This window comes from Mustelus asterias, chromosome 3 (genome assembly GCF_964213995.1).
Source record: "Mustelus asterias chromosome 3, sMusAst1.hap1.1, whole genome shotgun sequence".
NCBI lineage: Eukaryota > Metazoa > Chordata > Chondrichthyes > Carcharhiniformes > Triakidae > Mustelus > Mustelus asterias.
The window spans coordinates 72,426,478-72,453,565 of record NC_135803.1 but is presented as its reverse complement, the minus strand read 5'-3'; the positions used below and the strand labels follow the sequence as shown (position 1 = coordinate 72,453,565).

Sequence of the window (27,088 nt, the reverse complement as noted above, 5' to 3'; positions counted from 1 at the left end):
TGTAATTAGTGTTTATTCAGTAAATACCTGAAAATGGTTTATTTAATTTCACTTAGTAATATATTGAATTGATACAATGCAAAACAGTTAATACATTGAAGACTTCCATCTTCCCAATACCTCAATGTACCAGAGTCCCTATCATCAGGTTCCCCTTGTGTTTCAGTCACATACCCACAGTAACCTCATTGGTCTGTGTGGAAGGACAAGGATTTGGATGCACTTCCCTTCCTTAGTTAGTGTCACTGTGTAATAATCCATGACCCACACCCAGATTTGTTCTCATCCCCTCTTCCTCTGACACCCAAACCTACTAGGGGACTGTATTAAATCCGAGGTAAAGAAAAAAAAGTGAAGAAGTTCTTCAGTGTGCTTAAGTTCCCTAAGCCAAAAAGAGAATCAAGTTTAATGACTGATATTAACAGTAAGCAAATATAAGCCTCCCAAAACCTCTTGTCTTAAATTTGGAAAAGATTGAATTTAATGGTTCTCTTCACAATTAGCTGATAGAATCCTTTGGGAATCTACATGGTGATAGAAGCTGGGGGCTAAACCAAATGGCTAGCTTTTTGGGTTGTGTTTGGTACAGTTTTGTATGTTCTGTTTTATCATAGCAAATGCTAAAGTAACACAATGCGTGTCATTCAAAGATTAGTTTCATGTTCTGTCATCTGATTGTTAGATCTTGGAGCCATTCTATGCCTTCCAGCCTTCACTCAGTGCTTGCTCTTCTTGCAGTGCTTAAGGGCATCCTTCAAAGCTCCGAGCACAAGATCTGCATTGGCTTTTGTGCAGTTGATGCCCATCAATCCAATCCGCAAAACCTAAACACCAGGAAATAGATAGTCATAGATAGCTTAGAAATATTAGCATAAATCCATCAATCTCATTTTCCAGATGGAGATGCAAGGGTTGCAATTGGAGGGAGTGTAGCCTTTATGAAAGAATGCTCCATCTTCAACCTGTCATTGGACATCCTGAAGAGTATATTGGACATCTTCAGGAGTTAGGGGTTAATAGTTTAACTTTCTAGTATCTTGGAGCAATAGACTTCCCAAACAGAATGGTTTTGAAGAGTCTTGACAGGAAAGCATTGCTGGTCTTCCGCTTTGAGTCTGAATATTATCAAGAAATGTGTGTACAAACAATTAAGTGACAATAATGACATCAACCATGGCTGAGTGAAGTATAACTTTGGTGGCTAGTTTGTGAAATACTGATAGAGGGATCCGTTGACTACAGAAAGATAGTGATTATTAAAGCCTACTCATCAAATGATTTGAGAACAGTTAAGTTGGGAAATCTTGCTTGAATGAAGTAGCTTTCAAGCAAACTACAGCTGTTTACATGAATGGACTGTTTCAAGAGATTCAGGAATTAACCTCATGAGATCTTATCCGTGACGTGTACTGTTGATGTAGGCAAAATATGGTGTATGAAAGAACATAGTTTTCAACAGTTCTTTGGAGGTTTCAAGAAATAGAACTAGAAACCATAAGCCACTCTTTTTGTACAGTATAGATGAGCCACCTAAACTGGATATCAATGTACTCCTCCAAAATGTCTTGGGCTTAATTGAAACACATAATTGCGAACCATAAAAGGAAGGAGGACTAATTGTTGAATATTAACACCTTCATCACTAGAAACACACGAGAAAATAATTTGCCCTTTTATTAATCATGCACCGGCCCCACAACAGTTCAGTATGCTACTCATTCCTACAACTACTTGGCCTAAAAAATAAAGCTAAATTATCACTTTCTGTGGAAGCTTAACATATTTGAAGCATTTTTCTCCCCGCAGCGAGATTCTGGCAGTTGTCTGCTAATGTTGCATATAACTAATGGCTGGCTGGACTGACCTCCATGTAAGATCATTTCTCAACAGCTACGCAGCCAAGGTTAGGGACTTGCCATGTGAGAAATCCCAGGTGAAGGGAATCATATAAGCAGTATGTTGGCAATAGATAATTATCTTCAGTTTGGGCAGAATAAATGTAAGTGATTGCAGGTGTTTGGAAACAAATATAAAAGATCCACTAAAGGATAATATCCTTTGAAGATGTCTTCAGGTACTATGCCCTAAGTGTGTATTAGCAACCAAATTGATTGTTACATGGTTACATTCGGCAAAGTACTCCAATGGTTTCCTGTTGCCTGCCAGCAAGTGTAATGGAATTTATAGGCTGATAATCAACCTGTTTGACCACACTATAAACATACCTTCCATGGTCATGGAGTCCTGGAGTGGAACTTGAACCAAGAGCTTCTGGCTCAAAAGTAGGGACACTAATACTGTGCCACAAGACTCCTTCCCCTCTTAAGACTTTATATCAAAAACCATATCTTTCCCCAGAACCTTAGCTATGCTTTGTGCCTTCAGGTAATTAAGATCTGACTACCCTTTCATAATTTTCTTCAGCTGCATATGTAGACAATCCGTCCCTTCATAATGTACAGGTAAAATAATAACACTAACATTATTACACACCATCTTCCCTGTGGGTTCACCCCCCCAATCCCAATCCTACCTTTCCAATTGTGGGCCCCAGTCCCCCAGTGATTTCAATCTGATAGTTCTTCATGATGAAATCAACAATCTCTTTCCACTCATAACCATCTGGTACCGCAATTGTTGTAACTGTGGGGAGTCTTATGGCCTGAAGAGTGAAAGATAAAATATTTTAATATTTTTCCTCCTTGGTTGTACCATCCCATTTATCTAAATGCATGGTTTTCCTTCACGATTGGACCTTCAGGTCTAGAAGTTCATCTGTGCTGTAGGTGGGATTCAGTTTATCAGTATTGTTTTTCATCTCTATTCCCATAAATGATTCATAATCTTAGCATTTTGTCTTATATCAATGACTTGGATAAAGACTTGAAGTTGTATATTCAAGTTTATAAGTGACACAAAGTTAGTTGACACAGTAAGTTGTGTAGGTGGGAGCAAAGAAATTACAAAGGAACATGGGTTACGTGAGTGGACACTTGGGACAAGTATGTGATCATTCACTTTGAAATGAAAGTTAAATTGGAAACTTAATATTGAGAGACAAGGAACTGTGGAGGAACAAAGGTATTTGGGTCTCCAGGTACATACATTTCTAGAAGTTAGTATTCATGTAGAAAAACTAATCAAAAAGGTTAAATCACTGGAAAGGAAATGGTTGAAGTGATTGCACACTTGTATTTGAATGGAATAAGGGTGACACAGTGGTTAGCAATGCTGCTTCACTGCGCCAGGAACCTGGGATCAATTCCAGCCTCTGGCTGTGTGGAGTTTGCACACTCTCCCCATGTCTGTGTGGGTTTCCTCCGGGTGCTCCAGTTTCCTCCCACAGTCCAAAGATGTGTGGGTTAGGTTGGTTGACCATGCTAAATTGCCCCTTAATGTTAGGGGGACTAAATATGTGTGAGTTACAGGGATAGGGCCTGGGTGGGATTGTTGTCAGTGCAGGTTCAATGGGCCGAATGGCCCCCTTCTGCACTGTAGGGATTCTATTCTTTGATTCTATGATTCTAAGTACATGAGGAAGAAAGAAATATAAATATGTTAATCTGTCCAATCATCATTAGCCGTAGTCCTCAAGGGGCTGGAGATATCTCTCTGCTCACAGCAAGTCTGTGTGTCGCTGTCATCCCTCCTTCCATCCAGTTTTTAATCTTGTCCACCCATCCAGTTCTTCTCCAACCTAAGCTGTTCTTTTCTGTTATTTCCATATTGGTTGTCTCCAATTCTCACCCTGTCTTTTCTAGTGACGGTACTTTCTCTATTTCCACTTCTTCACTTTGGTCAAAAATCAAGTTAAATGCTGAGACTCTGACTTCCCTGCAGAGAATTTTATTGGTTCTTTGCACTGCCCATCAGATTCTAAGGACCTTTTGCTAGAATCACATTTCAAACGTTGCAATTCTCTTCTCATTAGCCTTGTTGAAGGTGCAGCTCTCGCACTCGTACTGCGTAGAGCTCCACACCAGGGATTTTGCAAGTTTCTTTTCAACTGCTCCCAATTCAAAAGTCTTATCAGAGTTTAAGTACTTCAACGAATGCTGTTTGTCCAGTGCTACTCAGACATTCCTTCTCTCTCACTCAATCACTCCTTGGGTATATTTAAGGCTGAGATAGATACTTTGATCCGTAGGGGAATCAAGGGTTATGGAGAAAGGGCAGGAGAGTGAATGTAAGGAATGTCGGATCAGCCAGGATCCTATTGAATGCTGGAGCAGGCTTGAGGGCCAAATAGCCTACTCCTGTTCCTGTTTCTTATGGTCTTATCCATCTCCCACCCCTTTACCCTTCTCTCTTCCATCTCACCGTTCCTTCCCTCTCCCACTAACACTGCCTTCCTTCTCCCACCCGACCACTGGACAACTGCATTATCTCTTGAGAATATTTACTCTCCTCAATTTATAGCATGTTCACACTGAAGCACCCGTGAATATTACCATGTACGCTCTGTAGTTTGAAATCCCACCAATACTGAGGGGACTAGTGCTTGCATGCTCAGTCCCTTAGTTTTCAGACTGCTGTGCCATTGCTTACCTTATCCTTTACAAAGAGTTTTAATCCCAGCTCCTGTATCCCTTTGTGTAGATACTCAGCATTCTCCTGGTGAAGCTTCCAGTTTTTCTCAAGGCCCTGTTTATAAATAGCAATAGTTACAAAACATCAAGTTGTAAAAACAAGAATAATTCCCCCACCATTTTTTTAGAACACTGTACCATCTACAGGCAAGACTCAGAAAAACACCCAGGATGTGGTGTAACAGGCAACAGTTGACAATCAAGCCTGGTGTTCTGTTAAAAATTAAGCAGGGATCCTGTGGCTGTTGAAGTCTGTAAGGTGAGCTTTGAATGAGGACAGTGGTAGTCGTTAAATAAATGCTGCCAGACCTGCTGAGATTTTCCAGCATTTTCTCTTTTGGTTTCAGATTCTAGTATCTGCAGTAATTTGCTTTTATATAGTAGCAGTCATGACTGGGATGTCCATGCAGTTCAACACTGACATTACGGTCAGCTACGAAGAATGACCAGCTGGACCAGGGAGTTTCTGATATTCGTGCCTGTATTCCAGAATAAGTCAACATTCTCGCAAAATGAGAGACTGTTACTGGATGATAGATATTGTTCTGAAGAAAAGGTGCAGTTAGTTAGATATTATACTGAGATTGAAGAGGTGGCGTTGGTGGCTGCTAGGATTGAACTCTGATACTGTCCTCAGACTGGAAAGCAGTGAGTTAGAAACTGTCCTGAGGGGGTGGGGGGCAGTGAGTTAGACTGACCTGAGGGGGTGGGGGGCAGTGAGTTAGAGACTGTCCTGAGGGGTGGCGTAGTGAGTTGAACACTGTCTGAGGGTGTGGGACAGTGAGTCAGAGACTGTCCTGAGGGGGTGGGGCAGTGAGTAAGAGTTTGTCCTGAGGGGGTGGGGCAGTGTGTTAGACACTGTCCTGAGGGGTGGCGTAGTGGGTTAAACACTGCCCTGAGGGGGGGTGGGGGACAGTGAGTTAGACACTGTCCTGAACTCGTGGGGCAGTGAGTTAGAGACTGTCCCAAGGAGGTGGGGGATAGTGAGTTAGAGACTGTCCTGAGGGGGTGGGGCAGTGAGTAGAGACTGTCCTGAGGGGGTGGGGCAGTGAGTTAGAGACTGTCCTGAGGGAGTGGTGATGTGGAGATGCCGGCGTTGGACTGGGGTAAACACAGTAAGAAGTTTAACAACACCAGGTTAAAGTCCAACAGATTTATTTGGTAGCAAAAGCCACACAAGCTTTCGGAACATTAAGCTCCTTCTTCAGGTGAGTGGGAATTCTGTTCACAAACAGGGCATATAAAGACACAAACTCAATTTACAGAATAATGGTTGGAATGCGAATACTTACAGCTAATCAAGTCTTAAAGGTACAAACAATGTGAGTGGAGAGAGCGTTAAGACAGGTTAAAGAGATGTGTATTGTCTCCAAACAGGACAGCCAGTGAGACTCTGCAGGCCCAGGCAAGTTGTGGGGGTTACAGATAGTGTGACATGAACCCAAGATCCCGGTTGAGGCTGTCCTCATGTGTGCGGAACTTGGCTATCAGTTTCTGCTCAGCGACTCTGCGCTGTCGTGTGTCGTGAAGGCCGCCTTGGAGAACGCTTACCCGAATATCAGAGGCCGAATGTCCGTGACTGCTGAAGTGCTCCCCCACAAGAAGAGAACAGTCTTGCCTGGTGATTGTCGAGCGGAGCAGTGAGTTAGACACTCTCCTGAGGGGCTGGGTGAGTGAGTTAAATTATGTCCTGAGGGGGGTAGGGGACAGTGAGTTAGACACTGTCCTATGGGGCTGGGTGAGTGAGTTAAATTATGTCCTGAGGGGGGGGGCGGGGATGCAATAAGTTGCTTTATGGATTATTATTATGAATCTAAGTTGTGCTGATTGGGTCTATCTATTGCTTTCACTGCATGAAACCTTTGGAAAAACTATCCATTGAATTAACATAATGTTCATAAACTAACCAATACTCACTTCTTCTGCAAGTATTGCAAGCGCCTCTCTCAATGCAAAAAGGCCAGTAATGGGGGTTGTGTGGTGGTATCTGTAAAAACAGCAATGTTATTCATATTCTTTTCAGCTGGGTTAATGATTCTCATTGGCCACTTGGGCCATGAAAACTGTTTTTTTCCATCAAAATCCCAATTGTTTTGCTAAGATTTCTACATCAGTTAAATTCTATCTGAAGGAAGATGAATAGATCCAAACTTTCACAGCACAGTAAGTGTTGGAAAAATGACTCTGTTACACACTCTCTGGACTGAGGAAATGTTTAGAATGGATTTCTCATACTTTAAGGTGTCTTTGAGCCATTGATCGTTGAAGAACAATTTTAAAATTAATTTGAAACGAATAGCATAAATATATACTAAGTTTGGATTGTTTGATGACATCACATTACAACTGTACTGTTCAAAAAACAAACCAGAGCCTAATCGAGGCCCCTAAGTGAGTGAGTGACACTCAGGCACTCCCTCCCTCTCGCTTGTTTCTTGGTCCCTGACCCCTTCCTTCCCACCACCCCCTACTTCCTCCAATCCCTCTCCCACCTCCTTCTAACCCTCCACCCAGCCTCTATTTCCCTTCCTCAGCCATCCCATCCTTCCTCCCAGCCACCAATCTGCTCCTTCCTTCACTCACCCACCACTTGTTTTCCCCAAGCCACACTCCCCTTCTGACTGCCCCTTATTCCTTAAAAACTGCTTTAAAAACATTCCTCAAAACTGCTCCTTCCCCACCCACCTAGGCATGGGTGGCATGGTGGCACAGTGGTTAGCACTGCTACCTCACAGTGCCAGGGACCCGGGTTCGATTCCCGACCTGAGTCACTGTCTGTGTGGAGTCTGCACATTCTCCCTGTGTCTGCATGGGTTTCCCCCGGGTGCTCCAGTTTCCTCCCACAGTCCGAAAGACGTGCTGGCTAGGGACATTGGCCATGCTAAATTCTCCCTCAGTATACCCGAACAGGTGCTGGAGTGTGGGGACTAGGGGATTTTCACAGTAACTTCATTGCAATGTTAATATAAACCTATTTGTGACACGAATAAAATAGACTATTAAAAACTATTCCTTGATTTCTAGAATATTTTCAGCAATGAATGAATGGAACTCTATCCTACTTTCTTGGGTTCCCGTCACAACCCCAGAGGTTTGAGAGCCAACTCATGTCAAGGTACAGCGAAGTTGGCTTCTTCTTTCGATTAAACATTTTCTGGCTGTAAAAAAAAAACACACACACCCCACATTTGAAAGTGGATTTTTAGAAACTGATGTAAAATATTTGTAATTATGTTCTATGAGTTTTATGAACATCTTGATGATTGGAATCACTTGCAGGCTGCTGGATATTCTTCCACCTTTACAGGTGCCAAGCCATTGAGATATTTTTGATACAGATAGGCTGAGGAAGAGAGATTGACTGATTCTAGGAGAAAGTGAAAAGATAAATGTTGCGTGGAAACAAACTGGAATGTGCATTCTTCCTGCTGTCTTTCTCAAACTCTGACTGAGGATTCAGTAAACTGTTGGATTCGTTGTTATTTATTGGGAATATTGATTTTTTTTAATGGGAGATTATTAAACTATGATGTGAACTCAACTATTTTACTGGAATACAAACAGGGACTCGAAACACCCAGAAAGAGCCTGCACAAAGTGATTGAATGGCGGAGCAGACTCGATGGGCTGAATGGCCTAATGTTGCTTCGATATCTTATGGGTAAGGATATGGCTGGGTATTCAGCAATAGCACTCTAAATTGTCACTGATCCCCCTGATTTCTGCCACTTTAAACCATCTGTTCAACCTTTAAGAAATAAACATGGCCTGAGGGAGGGATTTTCCAGCCTCCCTGCAGTATATTTTCCAGCAACAGAGGGGGCTCACCATTGTCGCTGGTGGGATCACCGTGGCTCACCTATACCACCGCAAGGGAACCCGCCTGGGGAGCGAAGTCGCCTGCGACAGAGCCAGAAGATCCCATTGGCGGGAAAGGCTGAAAAATTCTGCCCTGAGTTTAAAAAATATAAGATTGTGCAGGAGGGATGAAACAGAAACCCAAAGTGATGGAAATTGGATCATTTCACGGTTTATGTAACAACTTCTGGATCTCATTCAAATCTGTTTGGACAAAGTAAACCTTTCTGCCATGTGAATAAAGAAAGTACTTGTGTTTATATAGCACCTTTTAGAATGTCAGGAGGTCCCAACATGCTTTACAATACTTTGAAATGTAGTCACTGGTGTAATGTAGGAAACACAACACAATTTACAGATAGCAACAGTATGACCAGAAAATCTACTTCTTGCTGTTGGTTGAGGGATAACTGTCATTAGAACAGTGGGTAGGATTCTCATGCTCTTCTCCATGACAATGCATAGGATTTAACCCGAGAGAACAAAGAGGATCTCCATGGACATTTCATCAGAAAATTTGTACTTACAACACCACAGCACTCCTTCAGTACTGCACTAAAATGCCGGCCTGGATTATGTACTCCAGTCACTAGAGTAGGACTGGAACCCAGAATCTCTGACTCATGAGAAAGTTGCCAATTGAGCCACACCCAACATAGAATCACCTTTAACTGATCACCTGGAAAACCAAAACCAAAAACTCTATATCCCTGCACCAGATTGCATTTCCATTGTCAGCCTCTTTCAAACTTTGTGTCCGATTCAATCCCAAGTATAGCTTTAAGCCACCACATGCCGTTCATCATCAAGGTTATTTACTACTTTCTCTGCAACTTTATCCACCTCTCTTCTTACCTCCTGCACCACAACTCAGACCAAATTCCACACACTCATTACCTGTAGGCTCTACACCCCCGACTCCCTCCTCACTTCTGACTTACAAAAGTTGAAACTAGTCTAACATTTTGCACAAAGTACTGTTTATCCATCACCTTTGCTGACTTTCTTTGGCTCCCTATTCCTCAATTTAAAATCTCAATCCTCATTAATTCATCTCTTCAAGGCCTCACCCTGGCATATTCCTGCAGCTTTCCCCAGTCCCACCTTCCAGTTTGCACCTTTTGGTTCTTGGACTTCAATTTTAATGAGTACTTTGCATCAGTATTCACAAAGGAGAAGGATGTGGTGGATGATGAGTGAAGAAAGGAGGATGTTGAGATTCTAGGACATGTTGAGATAAAAAGGGAGGAGGTATTGGAGGTTTTGAAAAACATTAAGGTGGACAAGTCCCCAGGGCCAGATAGGGTCCATCCCAGAATACTGAGAGAGGCGAGGAAAGAAATTACTGAAGCCTTGGCCAAAATCCTTGTATCCTCTTTAGCAATGGGTGAGGTACTGGAGGATTGGAGAGTAGCTAACATTGTTCCTCTGTTCAAGAAGGGCAGAAGAGACAATCCAGGAAATTACAGGCGTGAGGGGGGGAAATTATTGGAGAAGGTTCTTATGGATAGGATGTATTCACATCTGGAAGAGAATAGGCTTATTAGTGATAGGCAGCATGGTTTTGTGAAGGGGAGGTATTGTCTCACAAACTTGGTTGAGTTCTTTGAGGAAGTGACAAGAAAGATTGACCAGGCAGAGCAGTTGTATACATGAACTTTAGTAAAGTCTTCAATAAGGTTCCTCATGGCAGGCTGATACAGAGGGTGAAGTCATATGGGATTCGAGGTGAACTGGTAGATGGATACAAAACTGGCTTGGGCATAGAAAGCAGAGAGTAGCAGTGGAAGGGTACTTTTCTAACTGGAGATCTTCCACGAGGATCAATGCTGGGGCCTCAGTTGTTTGTAATATATATAAATGATTTGGAGGAAAATGTAGATGGTCTGATTAGTAAATTTGCAGATGATACAAAAATTGGGGACTGGCGGATAGTGAGGAAGATTGTCAGAGGATACAGCAGATATAAATCATCTGGAGACCTGAGCCGAAAGATGACAGATGAAATTTAACCTGGACAAATGTGAGGAGACGCAATTTGGAAGGTCTACTGCAAAAGGAAAGTATACAGCAAATGGTAGAGCCCTTTGAAATATTAGCATACAGAGGGATTTAGGCATACAGATCCACAGTTCCCTGAAGGTGGCAACTCAGGTGGACAAGGTGGCCTTCATCGGTCGGGGTGTTGAGTAAAGGAATTGGAAAATCATGTTGCAGACACTGGGAGAACGTGCAAATTCCACACAGTCACTCAAGACCAAAATTGAACCCAGACGCTGGAGCTGTGGGGCAGCAGTACTAACCGTGCTGCCCTGTCCTTTTTTAAGACTTTGGTTAGGCTGCATTTGGAGTATTGTGTACAATTATGATCGCCACACTACAAGAAGGATGTTGATGCATTGGAAAGGGTGCAGAAGAGATTTACCAGACAGGATGTTGTCTGGTTTGGAGGATATTGACTATGAAGAAAGGTTGAACAAACTTGGATTGTTTCACTGAAGCATTGGAGGATGAGGGGGGACCTGATAGAGGTTTTTACAAGATTATGACAGGCTTGGATAGAGTGGATAGTCAGTCTTTTTCCCAGGGTCAAAGGGTCAATTACTCGGGGGCATAGGTTGAAAGTGAGAGAGGGAAATTTTAAAAGAGATTTAGGGGGCAAGTTTTTCCACACAGTGGGTGGTGAATGCCTGGAACACGCTGCTGGAGGTGGTGGTGGAAGTGGATCCTATAACAACGTTCAAGAGGCATCTGGATAGTTACATGAATAGGCAGGGAATAGAGGGATATCGACCACGTAGAGGCAAGAAAATATTAGATTAGAGAGGCATCTGTGGCAGCACAGACCTGGTGGGCTGAAGGGTCTGTTCTTTGCTCTTTGTTCTCTTTGTTTTCTTTTCCACCTTCATCTCTTCCACCACGAGTAACTTTCAGCAACCTTGGCCCATCTTTCTGGAACTTTGTCCCTCAGCCAATTGGTTACTCTTCCCACTCTGCCTTCAGTTAAAAGCCTTCTCAAATCTTTGCGGCCATCCATTCATCCAACCTCGCCTCTTTTAGTGCTCCATGTTCATTCATAAAATCCCTACAGTGTCGAAGGAGGCCAATTGCCCCATTGGGTCTGCATTGACTCTCTGACAAGAACATCCCATTGAGACCCCTATAACCCCACGTATTTACCCCGCTAATCTCCCTAAACTACACATCTTGAGACAATTTTTTCATGGCCAATCCACCTATCCTGTACATCTTTGGACTGTGGGAGGAAACCGGAGCACCCGGAGGAAACCCACCCAGACACTGGGGAACGTGCAAATTCTACACAGTCACCCAAGGCCAGAATTGAACCCGGACCCTGGAGCTGTGAGGCAGCAGCACTAACTGTGCTACCCTGTTCCTTTTTTAAGAAGTATTGTGGGACATTTGGTTAAGTGAAAGGTATTTCCTAAATACTGCTCTTGTAGTTTCAAACATGAAGATGTAAGGGAGGGAAATGAGAAGCCAATGGAACTGAACATGGGAGGAGTGCTTGCTTTATCCTGGAATAAACAGGGAAAGAGAGAAGAAAGTTAATTGTAGGAATCCCCAAGCATCATTTCTTGGCAGTGACTTGTGGTCTAGCAAGAGTCAGAAAGGGATGACAAATCTATAAATGACCTGCAGTTGTGTATGCAATATGTTCAATGGTCGTCCTGGTGGTAGCAAGACAGCTTCTTGTGTATATTTAGGATCACTAAAGTAGCAGAGTGGGTATGCGAAGGAACAAGCAATAGCATACCAGGCTTTGTCATTGAAGGAGAGCGGTGCTGTTCCAGGAGGGCAGTTGAGGACTTTCTGGCATCCCGAGTACAGAATGTCAATACCTAAATGGAGATAAAAGGCTGCATCAGTTTGGCACAGAGAACTAGATACTCAGCCATGCATTGAAATTGGCCTTTGATGCGTGAAATAACTCACGAGGCTAGAGATGCTCGAGGAAATAAAGGCTTTTATTAACTACTACAATAGAGCTACCATATATAATACACGATCCCAGACTGAGGGGTCCCAGACAGAGCAGTGACCTTTATACCTCTCCCCAGGAGGCGGAGCCCGACTGGGATGTACCATAATAACTATAATACAGGTAGAACAGCCCAACCCTAACCCCAACAGTAACATGTAGAACAACCCAACCCTAACCCCAACAGCAACATATATACAGACTCATAGTACTGGCCAGACCCTGGCTCAGTACTACCTGGTGGGAACCAACGATGGTTCACCACAGCCTTGGATGTTGCAAATAATTTATCTGGGGTTGGGGAGTGGGGAACATTGGATTTCATATACTTGAGTAAGTTTGCTGACCCAGTTATTGTTGGCATCATGCAGTGGTAGTTGCAAATGCACATAAAATGGTGGGTGTACAAGTGGACGTGTGGAACTTATATCTAATGAAAACATATCCAGTGGTGAAAATGAGACACTGCTTTTAAGTTCTTAAGCAAAAAGTGATGCTGTAATGCACAGTGGAAATCAAGTTTGTGGCCTTGTTTCCACCCAACATGCCCTTTGAGCACAGCTGACTTGGAAGCAGGGATTCCCCGTATAGGCCACTGACCTGACTTCCTTGAAACACTGGAGCACTTTTCGGCAATGTTCCGATTGCTGGTGACCCCGGCCACACTTGTGGTCATCAAATTCAAGAAACATTTCTGAGGCAGTGGAAGGAATATGGGGAAGGCAAACAATGTGACACCCAAGTTAAAACAAGGTGGGAGGTTGGTGGGGGGCGGGGCGGAGGTGGGGGAGGTGGAATGAGCTAAATTCTGCTCAACTCGGACTCCTGCCTGCTTGTCTGCCTGCAACCATCAATATAGGCCCTGCTCTAAATCGTGGGAATAAATAGTACTGTGGACACTTGTACGGAAACAACAAACGGTGTCCAACCCAAAAGCCAGCAGGAAAATCCGAGCAGCACTCACACCATAACACTCTGATGAGGTCTGAGAAAGAGTGCAAACATGTTTAAATATTTCTAAGAGAGGAAACAGCCACTTTTTTGAAAAGGTAATCAATTTCCTCTGGAATGGATTTATGCACAACAAGGTCCAATTTCTACACCAGACTCACAGAACAAGAATTAACGAATCAAGGGAGGCAGATGGGTTAGATGGCCTCTTCGTGTTAAAAATTTTAGGCATAATACATACCCTGCTTATCCATGTAGAGAGGGGCCCCTCCCAGAGAGGCAACAGAATCAACCAGCAGCAAACAGTTATGCCTAGAAACAAGTGGACCAATATTAGAGATGCATAGAAAGCACCATCAGATCAGTTAATCAATACATTATAGGAAAGGGGATAGGAAGTGGTGGAATTCCTGAAGATACTGAAAAATCAGAGAGGGTTGAATGATATTTTTATGTTGTGGCATTCTTCTATTCTCCATCTCTGAGCATGGTGAATTATTTACTGTAGCATCACTTAGCATTATTTTCCATACAAACTGAGCATGGTGTTGAGTGGTCATGATACTGGACTAACAGCTCAGAGATTGAGTTTAAATCCCACCATAATAAATTCAACCATTCCAGTTATTTATAGGCTGATATTGGGCATAGAAGCAACTGCATTCTTGTCCCAGATAGTTCACTAGGTCCCTACCCAGCCTGGTCTCCAAGTTACTTCAATTCCACAGCATGACCAGAATTTACATGGTGTGATGGGGGTCCCAATGATGGGCCCCGAAAGCTGTGGGCAACCTTTGAAGGATAGATGCTGCCACCCAAGAGCTGCCAGCCAATCAGACAATCAGAGGGCCTGCAGCTCAGCAGTGCCACTGGGAGTGGCGGGGACTCCGAGGACTGTATATGGAACAAGAGGATGCCATGGGACAAGACCATCCTCAGAGTCAGGTAAGTTGGGGTCTGAGTGGGTGGATCAATGAGGGCAGAGAGGTAAGATTGTTGCAACACTGTAAACCTAAGAAAAGTGGATAATAATAGGGCATAGAATTTCAGGAGTTAAAGCAAAAATGGTAAAGTTCAGAAGTGAAGATGAGGGTGAATTTTGCATTTACTTTCTAAAAGGGTAAACCTATGTAGGAAATGTCATTAAGAAGATCCCCTAAAACAGGTAATTCAGATAAGAAAAGATCAAAAGGAAAAAGCAGTACATCAGTGGCAGAGTTCATCCTGTACAGAGATCTGGTTCAAGATCACAGCCACACAGCAGGAAGCTGTGTTCACTCCCAAACCAGCAAGTGCCTGGAGAAACAGTGTTTGAACAGCCATTTTGTCTCTATTCTAAACCAGAAGCAATCCAACAAGAGATACAGGTACCGACTGTGGTAAATATTGCTGGATTTTGCTTAAAGTTTAAATAATTATGGGATGTTGTTTGGGGAGGTTTATCACTGACGTGAGGAACATATACAGATTTGGAACTGGGTCAATTTAAATGTATTGTGTATAGCTTTTAATGTAGTTAAGTGTATATTTATAGTTACCTTTCTTGTATGTTTTACTGTTTAATAAACATTTATTTGTTTGATTATTACAACAAGACTGGAACATTCTTCCTTGGTCTTCACATGTTTCCTTACGCTATACCAAATAGCAAAAAATACAGTTTGGAACCAGCATTCCAAGTGTCCCTTCTGGAATGTGGATTACCCTAGCTGGGTTCTGAACAAGAGGGATTAAGAGCAAATGTGTAGCTGGTGGTGGGTGACGCCAAGAACAGACCCTTGATCAACAGAAGCAATGGAGTGGAAGAAAGACAGCAAATCCTTTGGAGCCTCTGAATTAACAACAAATGAAAGATGAGCCATCAACCAAAGCATAAATTTGAGGGTAAATTAGATAACCTTGAACAATATAAAGGCAACAAATCCCAAAGCAATGCCAAACTTGCTCTTGAGGTATAAATGTCAGTGCTATGTTGAAAATCTATACGTTCTATAGGTAAGGCTGGAATATCCAAGGTGGGGAGCTAACAGCAGCTTTGATAACTTTAAATAGTGTTGGTGGATAATATTGAGGGGGAATCATTAGAAAGTAAAAGATATTGGGTGAAGAGAAGCAAATTTCTATTGAGATTGGAAAATAGAAAAGAAGTAGCAGATTCTGAAGAGAAGGCACAAGATGGGGTTAGGTTTTGAAGCACATGAATTAGGACCAGAGGTTTTATCGGAACTCAGGCGGTGAAGAATTGAAATGTCTTAGTAAGAATAAAAAGTCGGTGTCATAATACAAAAGATAATGAAATAATGGAGTGAGGATCTTTATCAACATTACTAAGGTAGAAGCTAATAAAGAGAAAGGCGATCTAACAGCTCTGGGTTTCGAGATAGAAGAGGAATGGAGATGAGGACTTGCATTGACATTGGGAGGAAGCTTTGGAGAGGGGGGTAAATGGAGCAGTTACTGCCGGGACAAGAAGACAACAAGTGGGATTTATTTTCAGAAAATGCCGGCAGTCTTGTAGCATTTTTAATCAATAGCAGGGAAACTGGGGGCAACAAAAATTGAAGATTGTAGAACTCCGGTGGCAGAGTTGAGCCAACATTGGGTAATTGCACATACTCACTTGTGACAGAGAGGTCCTATCCCGTCCATCTCCTGAACCACACCCGAAGAGGATTCCCCATGTGTGATGAAAAACAGAATAGGCTTGTGCTGCACCAGAGCCTGTGAAGCAAAGCAAATCCTTTATGTGGCATCTGCCATGGGAGGTTACATTAACCTCACATTAACCGTGAGGTAATAGGATCCTTCCTTCTCAGTCTCACTTCTACCCATTCATCGCTTATCCTGCTAACATCACAAATCATTTCTCTGTACTCTTAAGTAGTTACTATATTAATTTCCCTGTCATTGGAACTCGAGTCATTCCCTAACCATGTGAGCAATGGCAACAAAACATCAGTGATGTTTGGGGCTTAAGAGGGGAAAGATTCAGAGTGTTTTCCCAATATCAGATGTGAACTTTGAGCCACAAATCTTGTTACCACCCTGCAAGAGAATCTTAAAGGATAAAGTTTACAAATGGTTCCATGAGAACCCTGTCACCTCTCTGTTTCTATCATGTTCTACATATGATAGAGTGCTAAAAGCTCTCTACTTATGGATCAATGTTTGAGGGTGGCGGAATGGGTTACCTCAGCCCTGATGAGTGCGAAAGATCATCCAAGTTTCAGTACGAATTGAGCAGTGATGAGCTCAGTGTTATACAGTTGATTTCAGGTAAACTCAACTGCTGCGCTTGCCCATCATTTGAGCAGCCAATTCTCAGTTGCAAACCTTCATGTCAGCATTGTTGAATCTTTAGGAAAGGGGCTGATAGCTGACTAATCACATCAGAATACAAATATTTTGATGATCCAGAAATTTCAAGTTAAGGCCACAATGTAAGGTGAGGGAGCCAGTTCTTTCAGCCTGGGCGTGCTCATGTATTGACCAGTGGGTGGCACTGTAGCATCCCTCTCCAACCCCACTGAACCGGCTTTTCAGTCAGTCAGTAAACTGATGGAGATCCACTCAAGGTTGCAAACCTTAAAAGACGACATTCTCAATGATTTCGGAGACTCAACAATCAATCTGCACCACTGTGTCTGCACAACTGTCACTAAATTTCCACTTACACTTTCAAAGGAGGGAGAAGAGGCGCAAACTCAGACAAACACACACACAAGCACATGCATTCAGACAGAAACACACACAAATACACGTGTGTACTGCACACAGGCAGGCACACAGGTACAAACCTGCTCGATTTCTTGCAAGGTGAATTTTTCCCCGGGTGGTTTTACAAATCTCCTGACATCGCCGCCTTAAATGCAAAGTGAAAGGGTAAAGTGTCAGTGTAGCATATGTAGAGCCTTGTGCCAGAGTGATCTATGGTGACATAATGTTCTGGCTGCCGTCAAGCAAATAAAAATCACAAGATTTTGAAAGCTGAATGTCCTACTTATTTACCGTCTGATTTCAATTATACTTGCATGCACACGTCCACTTTGGCTATGCGCAGTACTAAACTGTGGGTTTGTTCAGTCAATAACATGGCCAACAAGGTTGTGATGAGTGGGATCTATGCATTGGCACAGTTACAATAATCGGTAATAAGAGCAGAAAGTGCTAGAAGCACTCAGCAGGCCAGGCAGCATCTACGGAGAGAAACAGAGGGCCGGATTCTCCAATCCTGCTGATGTCTACGGTGTATTGTGTGGCTTGTCCGTCCTGCTGCCAGGAAACCCACTGCGGAGGATCACCTTCGGCGGGACAGAAGATCCCGCCAGCGGGAAGGGCTGGAAAATCTGGCCCAGGTTGATAACCTTTCATCAAAGAAAGGTTGAAATGTAAGAGTTTTTAAGCCAGTGCTGGAAGAGGGAAAGGAGCAGGAAGAACAAGAGAGAATGTCTGTGTATTTATATAGCACCTTAGCAAAGCAAAGTGTACCAGAGTGCTTAACAGGCATGTTATCAAACCAAGTCTAACACCGAGTTTCATAAGAAGATATTAGGGCAGGTGATCAGGATCAAGGCCTTAAGGAGCAACTTAAGGCATCAGAGATGGAGAGAGGCAAGCTCGGTTTGCCAACTGTGGTGAAATATATTCCTGGAGGTTTCATCACATGACTTTCTCCCATGCTACAGCCATTCATTGGACGACACATCCATCCTTGTGATGCACTACCTTCCTATGGCAATTGGAAAGCAAAACAACTCATGGTGCTAGGATGATGCTTGCCTGTCAGTCAAACAGGCTTTATTGTCTCATTTTCATTATTTTTATACCTCATAAAGAGAAATGTTTAAAGAAAATTGTTTTTAAACTATTTTTTAACATTTCAATGATTTTTCTCTGGGGTTGCACACAGCAATGTGCTGGAGATTGATCTTCAATTCCTGGCAAAGTGGTCTAAATTCTAGAGCTTAGGGCCTAGCCAGTTGTCAACAAATTCATAATGCAAGATCTTCTAACCTGGAAGTACTTTTGAGGGATGTGTCAGAGCCTAAGGCCTGATTCTACCGGCACGGCCGCCCGAGGCTCATAAGATCGCACCCGAGGCCAAGGGAGAATGCCGTTCTGTGAGCCTCACCCGCCCCGATTTCGGGGCGGCCGTGCCAGTAAAATCAAGGCCTAAGAGTGACTTAGCAACGATTGCTAATCAGAGAGCAGGAAATCTGGGCTAAGCCAGCTTACTTCTAAGGTATGAACACCCAATGAAAAAAGTAGGCAAAAAGTGAGTGTTTAGATGCTGTCACCATTATGTTATTTCTGTTTCAGTGACTGTAATGTGAATAATTCCAAGTTTCAAATGAAGTCATCCCCGTTTGCCCCAGGACTGAAGCTGTAACCACCTCCTTGTTTCTCACACCCCTTGCCAGCAGCAGTCCCAGGCCACTCATCCACTCAGTCCACACCCCAATTTACAACCTCCTCATTTCTCTCCCATCCCTAGTCTTCTAACACTAGACTATCTGTGTCTGCTACCTCCCAGGCCACTTCCAGGACTCTCGCTGTTGTTCAATCCAACACTATAGAAATATTTTTACAAAATTTGAAAGTCTTTATGGACAGAATACCTCAGGCATTTTGTTTTGCCTACTTCCTCCTAACGCAAGCCCACCCTCTTGCTCTTGCGCCACGGTGGCATAGTGGCTAGCACTGCTCCTCACAGCACCTGGGACTCGGGTTCAATTCTGGCCTTGCTGACTGGCTGGGTGGAGTTTGTATGTTCTTCCCGTGTCTGCATGGGTTTCCTCTGGGTGCTCCAGTTTCCTCCCACAGTCCAAAGATGTGCAGGTTAGGTGGACTGGCCATGCTAAATTGCCCCTTAGTGTCTCAAGGTGGGTGATTAAAGGGAGTCACAGGGATAGGGCTGGGTAAGGTACTCCGTTGGAGAGTCAGTGCAGAATCGAAGGGCTGAAAGGCCTTCTTCTGCATTGTAGGGATTCTGTCTTCTACGTCACTCGGCTTGCCGCAACATTACACTGACGCCAAATCCATAAACATTCCCATCCTTGGCCTCAGTTTCTTTCTCACCTGTACAGATCACAGAAGCTGCCAAGCTGGGACTCCTTGTCGAATCTTACAGCGACATTGAGCCTAGCAGAAGTGGAGAGTCATCTCTTCACTGTAGAAATGTGCGATGTACAGAAAGGGAGAAACTATCAGCTAGTATGTGAGCTAAACAGAGAGGTAGGGAGACACGAGACAGAGATGATACTGAAGGAAAGACATTCTTACAGAAAGAGGAAGAGAGAAACACATGGGGTCGTAATCTCCAAGCTCCAGCGCAATGTAAATGGGGAGCTATCCCCAAAAATGTGCAAGAGGACCCACACACTCCCGCCACAGTTGTTCCCTGATAATGTTTGCACAGCAATCGTCCTAAGTGCAAACCCCCCCTGGGCAATTGCCCTGTACTGGAAACCATCCGGAAATGTGATTTAAATTCCAAACTTTGAATGGCTCCGACTGTGACACACCAATAGTTACCCAGAAAAGGTTAGAAGAATTAAAACCACTTCTAAATTCTGGGTAACTATTACACTGATCACCCCCTGACCACCAATCTGATTGGTTGGCAGCTCCAGAGGGCGGACTTCCACCAGTCCTGCTTGGCCCTCACATGTCCACCCCATAGCACTCTGTTGCACTGGTACAGCAATGGGAGTACTTATTTCTTAAAATAGGGAGAAAAGTTGAAATTCTGATGCCCACATTACACATCATTTAACAAAGAAGGAAGACATAAAACTCATACCAATCCTCTCAGCGATGTCCGCTGCTCTTTCACCCCACACACCATGAATTCCGATTAGTACCACTTCTCCTGGCTCCACCACATTAACTAAGGCTGCTTCCATAGCGGCGTGCCCTGAGCCACTGATTGCCAGAGTCAAGTTGTTCGTGGTTTGAAAGGCATACTGTATCCCAGCCTTTATCTCGTTCATAATCTGCACCAAAAGAAAATAGTGACACATTCAACAGGAGCTTCAGAAATAGTTCAGAAACCAGTTAAACTATACTTCAGAGCTGGTAGCACTGGAAATCCCGTGACCAGAGACGCACGATTGCTGTGGCGTCCAGCGGGAAGCCTGCTACATGGCCTACGCTTGAGTCTCCCGGCCCGCTGTGGGCTCGGAAAATTTCCCCCAATATATTTGCACTGGAGGCAATACAACAAAGGTTCACAAGATTGGTCCCTCAATAAGATGGTCGTCTATGATGAAATGCTGGGTAAATTGGGCCTATACTCTCAGGAGTTTGGAACATATTGAAACACAAAAGGTTCTGAAGGAGCTTGAGAGCATAGACATTAAGAGACTCGGGAATCTAAAACATAGGGCCATAGATTCAGGATTAAGACTGAGATGAGGACAAATTTCTTCACTCAAAGGGTTGTGAATCATTCAAATTCGCTATCCAAGAGGATTGTGTATGTTCTGTCGTTGACTATGTTTAAGGCAGGGTTAAAGAAACTTTTGATCTCTCAGGAAATCAAGGAATACCTGAGTTAAATCCCAAGATCAATCATGATCATACTAGATGGCACTGCAGGCTGGAGGGGGCTAAATGGTCTACTCCTGGTCTTACCTCATATGTTCTTGGGCTGAGGAGGAGGAAGGTCTTCTTGACCTGCCTGAGGGCTGGCACCTGTTTCTTCAGATGCTATTTCTATGTTTGGTGGGTCTATGCTTCTACCTCTGGGGTGCAGTGAATCAGTGTGCAGACGTTACTCTCTGAAGATCACAAACATCAAGCACCTTTGCTGGTCAGTAGTGTCTATTAGACATCAAACAGCATTCATCCCATGAATTTCTGTCCACCAAAACCTTGTGGACTGTGCATGCAATTTATTGGTGTGATCTCACCATAAGTCCAAAGGTGAACAGGCTAGGTTAATTGGCCATGTTAAATTGACCCTAGTGTCAGGGGATTAGCAGGGTAAATGCGTGCGGTTGTGGGAATAGGCCCTGGGTGGGATTGTGGTCGGTGCAGACTCAATGGGCTGAATGGCCTCCTTCTGCACTGTAGGGATTCTATAATTGTACGAAGACTAAACTGAGCCCTAATGCATGGGATAGGAACCAATGTTTAATGCATTTTGCACAGGGCCACACAGAAACTATAAACTCATTAAAAAAACAAACCTGCCAAGTTAAATTTGTTTCTGTAATCAAAGGAAAATACTTGAATTGTTACTCTGCAGTCTATTAATTATTCTCGCAGATGTTGCAACAGCAGAAATGTTCAGGCAATGAATACCCACAAAGATATTCCAACTTCAAAGTATTCTTATTCATGGGATAGTCATATTTGCTTTGCTGTTTGTTTTGTTGAACACAAGTTCTTATGACAAGGCAGCTTAAACTACTATGCAATCAGGTTGTGTGAAGTAGAAAGTAACACTCCCGAAACATCTCTGTACAAACTACTGTAGCGACCATTTCACTGCTGTACCAGTCTCACAGCCTTATTGTAATGTTGAATCTATATCGAACTTAGTCTTAAACGTGGTGATTGCATTGATGGTTTGGCTATAAACTAAACTGACTTTTTAAAAAGTTTATTTATTAGTGTCACAAGTAGGTTTACATTAACATTGCAATGAAGTTACTGTGAAAATCCCCGAGACAGTGAGTGGGGCAAAATTGACTGTGAAACCTGTGGAGTGGGAGCACTAAATTAATCTTTGCATTGTTTGGCAGTCTTTTTTTCCCCCAAAATATGCTTTATTCGTAAATCGGTGAGAACATTCCAATCAGTCCAAACTGACCATCACACAAAAAGCAATAATATTCAGGTTCTTTACATACAACAAGTAACATTCTGAGATGCTTCAATACAGTAAAGGAAACATTTCAGACATTTGACTTACAAATGTTGCAGTTATTTTAAAGGCTGTCTGCACAGAAAAACCCAACTCCGAGGTGCTTCAGTACAACTGAGACACCTGTAATATTCACTGTATATGTGGTTGAAAGGTCTTAGACGGGGTGTTGAACAAAGCAATACAGCCAAATTAGTGCACTGTTTTGACATGCCGTATAATTCTAAATGGAATCCAGTCACAAGGTCAATGTCTTGCACGTTATCGTCTACCTGAGAGCTTATGAGGCAAAAGGCATGGCCATGAACCTAAAATTTCCAAACAAGGTAACAAAGCTCCATGTAAGGTGTAGTGCTATTGTCACTAGACTAATAATCCAGAGATCCAGGATATTACTCTGGGGAGGGTGTTTGAATCCCACCACGGCAGGTGGTGAAATTTGAATTCAATAAATAAAATCTGGAATTAAAAGTCTAATGATGACCATGAAGCCACTGTCGATTGTTATGAAAACACATTTGGTTCACTAATGTTCTTTAGGGAAAGAAATCTGCTATCCTTACCCAGCCTGTGACTCTAGACCAACAACAATGTGGTTGACTCTTAGCTGCCTTCTGAAATGACCGAGCATTTTTTTATTAAATAGTAATATGCAACTGAAAGGTAGGTTACTCGGGTGTATGTCTGTTGGCTTATAAAGGCAGGATTTTCAACTGAGTGGTATTTCAACATCAACAAAGTAGCATCATGCAAAGTCAAAAGCTCATTCAAGATTGTGAAGAGCAAGTTTTGACAGATGTCAGGAACTATCTCTTTACACGAACAGTGATCACCAACAGAATGGATGGCGGGCAGTTGATACAATGTGGCAATGGCATTGGACTCATTCGAGAAATAGCCAAAATGTTGTGGGTATTCAGGATCAGTTCATAAGGGACTGAAGGAATGAAGGGTTTGTCATATAACGGGCGGTTGAGAAGTCTGGGTCTATACTCGATGGAGTTTAGAAGGATGTGGGGGGATCTAATTGAAACTAACAGAATACTGAGAGACCTAGATAGAGTGGACGTGGAGAGGATGTTTCCACTAGTGGGAGAGACTAGAACTCAAGGGCACAACCTCAGAGTGAACGCCCCTTTAAAACTTGAGATGAGGAGGAATTTCTTCAGCTAGTGCGTGGTGAATCTGTGGAACTCATTGCCACAAAGGGCTGTGGAGGCCAGGTCATTGAGTGTCTTTAAAACAGAGATAAATAGGTTTTTGATCAATAAGGGAATCAAGGATTATGGTGAGAAGTCAGAAGAATGGGGATGAGAAAAATATCAGCCATGATTGAATGGCAGAACAGATTCGATGGGCCGAATGGCCTAATACCTCGACTCAGCTGATGAGGGAGCAGTGTTCCGAAAACTCGTGCTACCAAATAAACCTGTTGGAGAGACTTCTTACTGTGTCTACCCCAGTCCAATGCCGGCATCTCCACATCGAAGAGAAAAGACAGATTTTCATGTCTGGGCAGGACCCTTCAACTGAACCACAGAAAAAATGTCTTCCTTCAGATGAAATAAGGGGACCAGCGGTGGAGGAGTGTGGGGAACGGGATGCTACCATTTTAACCTAATTCCCTGGGGAGGAAACCCACAGGATTGGGTAGAATGCTAGTTTTACACCCCATCTAAAATTCGTCTCCATTGATTCGAGTGAAGAGTAAAACGAGCAAAACACACAATCTGTAATTTTACTGACAGTGGTGGGAGGTGGAGATTATTAACAAAATTACCCCCTTCTCTCCACACCTTCTCCCCCACATACCCCCCCCCCCCACTCTCTCTTTCAACACCCCCTCACCTACCTTCGTTAAATGGCAAGAAGTAAATGTGTGATCCGCTGAAATGATGGCGAGGGAGAGATAGGTGAATGAGAATTGAAACAATTAAAGAGTAAAAAAATGGTCTTGGACACCTCAAAAGAGGGTTATTTGTTATTTCTCTGACTGCTACCTAAGCCATCAATGACAATGGATTAAAATATGGGCAGAGTATACAGCAGGCGACCCAACCATTGCTGCCTCTTTTGTACCTACTCCATAAGATAAATTCCTTTGAGGAACTGATAGACAATTTTAACATCTTTCAATGCCTTTTTTCAAAAAGGTTCCATTGAAAATCTCTCTGATCCTTTTCTGCACAAACTTTAGCTCAATGTATTTATATGTATTTTTTAAAATAACCCCAACTTGTTGGCCTTTGCAATTTCCTGCATGTTAACTCCCCACTTATCTTGCTATTTGCAAAGATTTACTTATCTTTAGCACTTTATCACATTCTCAGAAAGACCCTAAACTTTACATTGCTTTCAAGAGCAAATGCCCCTCAGAAAGAAAGGTGGAGAAGTAGAGAAAAATAGAAATAAAGGGGCTTACCTCAAACATTTCAGCATGCATGTGTCCAATCACCTGCCTGCCCCCTGCCTCTTGGACTCGGGAGGAGATATTAGAGGGGCCTGGTCCCAGCAGTAGTTTTTTGGGGATAACAAGAGGTTTCAGAAGCGCCTGGGGTGGAGGAACCGTCAGCTCGGCGTGAGCTGACATGCTGCGGCTAAAAGCCTTGCACTGGGAGCCCAACTGCACCAGGGAAGCAGAGCCTCGTTCGCCCTGAGCCAGGAGGTTACAGCTCGTCAGATGGGCTAGGAGAGATCTTCGAAGTACAACCCCTGACATTGCTAAAAATCTTCCACTGCCACACACTCAGCAATCACCCATACAATTGGGCCTTTGATGATTTCTGGAGGCTATTTTTTGTTTGCAATGGAAGGGAAAGGTCTACGGCCTCACGGACACTGATGAGCACACCCTGACCTTCCAGTTCCAACACACAGGAAAAGTTTTTAAAATGTTCAAATCTGCTCCACGAGCCCCACAACCTCTGCTCACTTGAACAGAAATCCAAGGAGGAAGTGGAGCTGGTCAGTTCTCCAAGAAAAAGAATCATCTGGGGTCCTTGTCAATAAATAACCGGAATTGAAAAAAACATTTGTATTAATGGTTAATTACTTGTCAACAAATCCAGTTATACATTGTTAACCAGTAAATTAGACCAGCCTCTTTGAGAGTCCCAATCTGTGATCCCACTCTGAAGATTACGGTTGCAATGTCAGAAATGGGTTAATTTGTCAAAGCCATTTGTATTTTTATGGAATAAATTCAAAGATATTTGGCATGTTTTTCTGCAAGTCAAGTGGTCAGGTGTTTGCTTGTCATGTCGGTCACCAACTGGCAGAAAGAGGCGGTGAGCTGGAGATTGAAACTGACTGGCTGCTGATTGCAGGGGGGGAGAAGGGTCAATGGACTGGAGCCTGGTTCAGTGCGGATAGCACAGCTCAGTAGTGCCCTAGCAAGTTAATGCTGAAGCCAGACAATGAATTGGGTGTATCTTTGGTTTCGCAACCTTGCAAGTGCTCATTCTGAAAGCCTGACTGGAGACACCATATCCGTTTGAAACAAAGGGGACAAGGTTTCTCCTTAAGCTATGTGATAAGAGCTTATCATCTGTTTCACAGTGCTGTCACATCACTTGTCTGTGTGATCATCACTCACCACACCAAATCAAGTCAGTCAAATATTAAAGGCTATTAAAAGGAAAAATGGGGTCCTGGGTTATATGTATCGGAGCACTGATTAGAAAATAATATTGAATATAAATGGTATCTTGCATTTCAGCTATAATTAACAGGGCCTACCTGCCCTTGGGACTGCAAAATGCAGCAAGCCGTTTGAAACTCCATTGACTTCAGCTGGAATGGAAGATCATGCTGGTAAAATTTCACCTAATTGGAGCAGACATGGGTAGGCAGTGGGATCCCCACCTGGCTTCCTCCCACCCGATTAAATGCCCTCCCCTGCCTCCAAACTTGCCTCAGGGGAGGGCGTTAAATTCCGCCCAATGTGAATATAAATATTTGTCTTTTTAAAAGTTACCCAGTTACTTCAGTGGTCCATGTTTGTGTCTAAGACTTCAGTCAGATAGTTAGAAAGCAGAGATAAATAACAATACTGATGAAATCTGTAATCACACACTGTACCAGTAAACACATTTTAGCTCAAGGTTGGGGACAGGATTGCAACAACACATGAGTGTGCTGCAGTAAGTACTTGGTATCTAATCTATAAGGCAATTGCCACACACTTTCAAAACAATCTAACATTGACTCCTTATTACACCACACGCATTAGATATCCACCCAAAAAGGTAGCATATGAATGTTCAAAATTATATCAACCTATTTCCATTTATCCAATCATGGCCAATCATCCGCAATGACCTCTCTTCTCGTTTCCACATCATTATCGCTGGAAATCACAGAATTATAGAATCCCTACAGTGCAGAAGGAGGCCATTTGGCCCATCGAGTCTGCACCAGCTCTCCAACAGAGGATCTTACTCAGGCCCTATCCCCATAACCTTGTATTTACTTCACTAATCCCCCTCACCTATGTAACTTTGGACACTAAGGGGTAATTTAGCATGTCCTGCCAGTGAGATTCTGCAAGTCCAGGAGGCACACGTGAGGACGGCCTAAACCGGGATGTTGGGTTTATGTCACACTATCAGTAACCCCCACAGCTTGCCCCCTGGATTTGCAGAATCTCACTGGCTGTCCTGTCTGGAGACAATACACATCTCTTTAACCTGTGCTTAATGCTCCCTCCACTCACATTGTCTGTGTCTTTAAGACCTGGTTGGTTGTAGAGATTCGCATTCTAATCAGTATTCTGTAACTTGATTTTGTGTCTCTGTGCCCTGTTTGAGAGCAGAT

The 27,088-nt window shown here is 43.2% G+C and overlaps 1 protein-coding gene across 1 annotated transcript; it reads right to left on the bottom strand.

Moving 5' to 3' along the window:
* LOC144491402 (alanine--glyoxylate aminotransferase-like) lies at positions 1 to 25,361 on the bottom strand. The gene is made up of 11 exons (XM_078209185.1): positions 24,696 to 25,361; positions 20,204 to 20,396; positions 17,199 to 17,263; positions 16,022 to 16,122; positions 13,643 to 13,713; positions 12,226 to 12,310; positions 7,652 to 7,747; positions 6,507 to 6,576; positions 4,549 to 4,644; positions 2,534 to 2,662; positions 1 to 824 (listed from the first exon to the last, which is right to left on the bottom strand). Exons 1-11 carry the CDS (start codon positions 24,990 to 24,992, stop codon positions 717 to 719), a joined length of 1,311 nt encoding a protein of 436 aa, XP_078065311.1. The 5' UTR covers positions 24,993 to 25,361; the 3' UTR covers positions 1 to 716.
* Between the last annotated feature and the right edge of the window lie 1,727 nt (positions 25,362 to 27,088).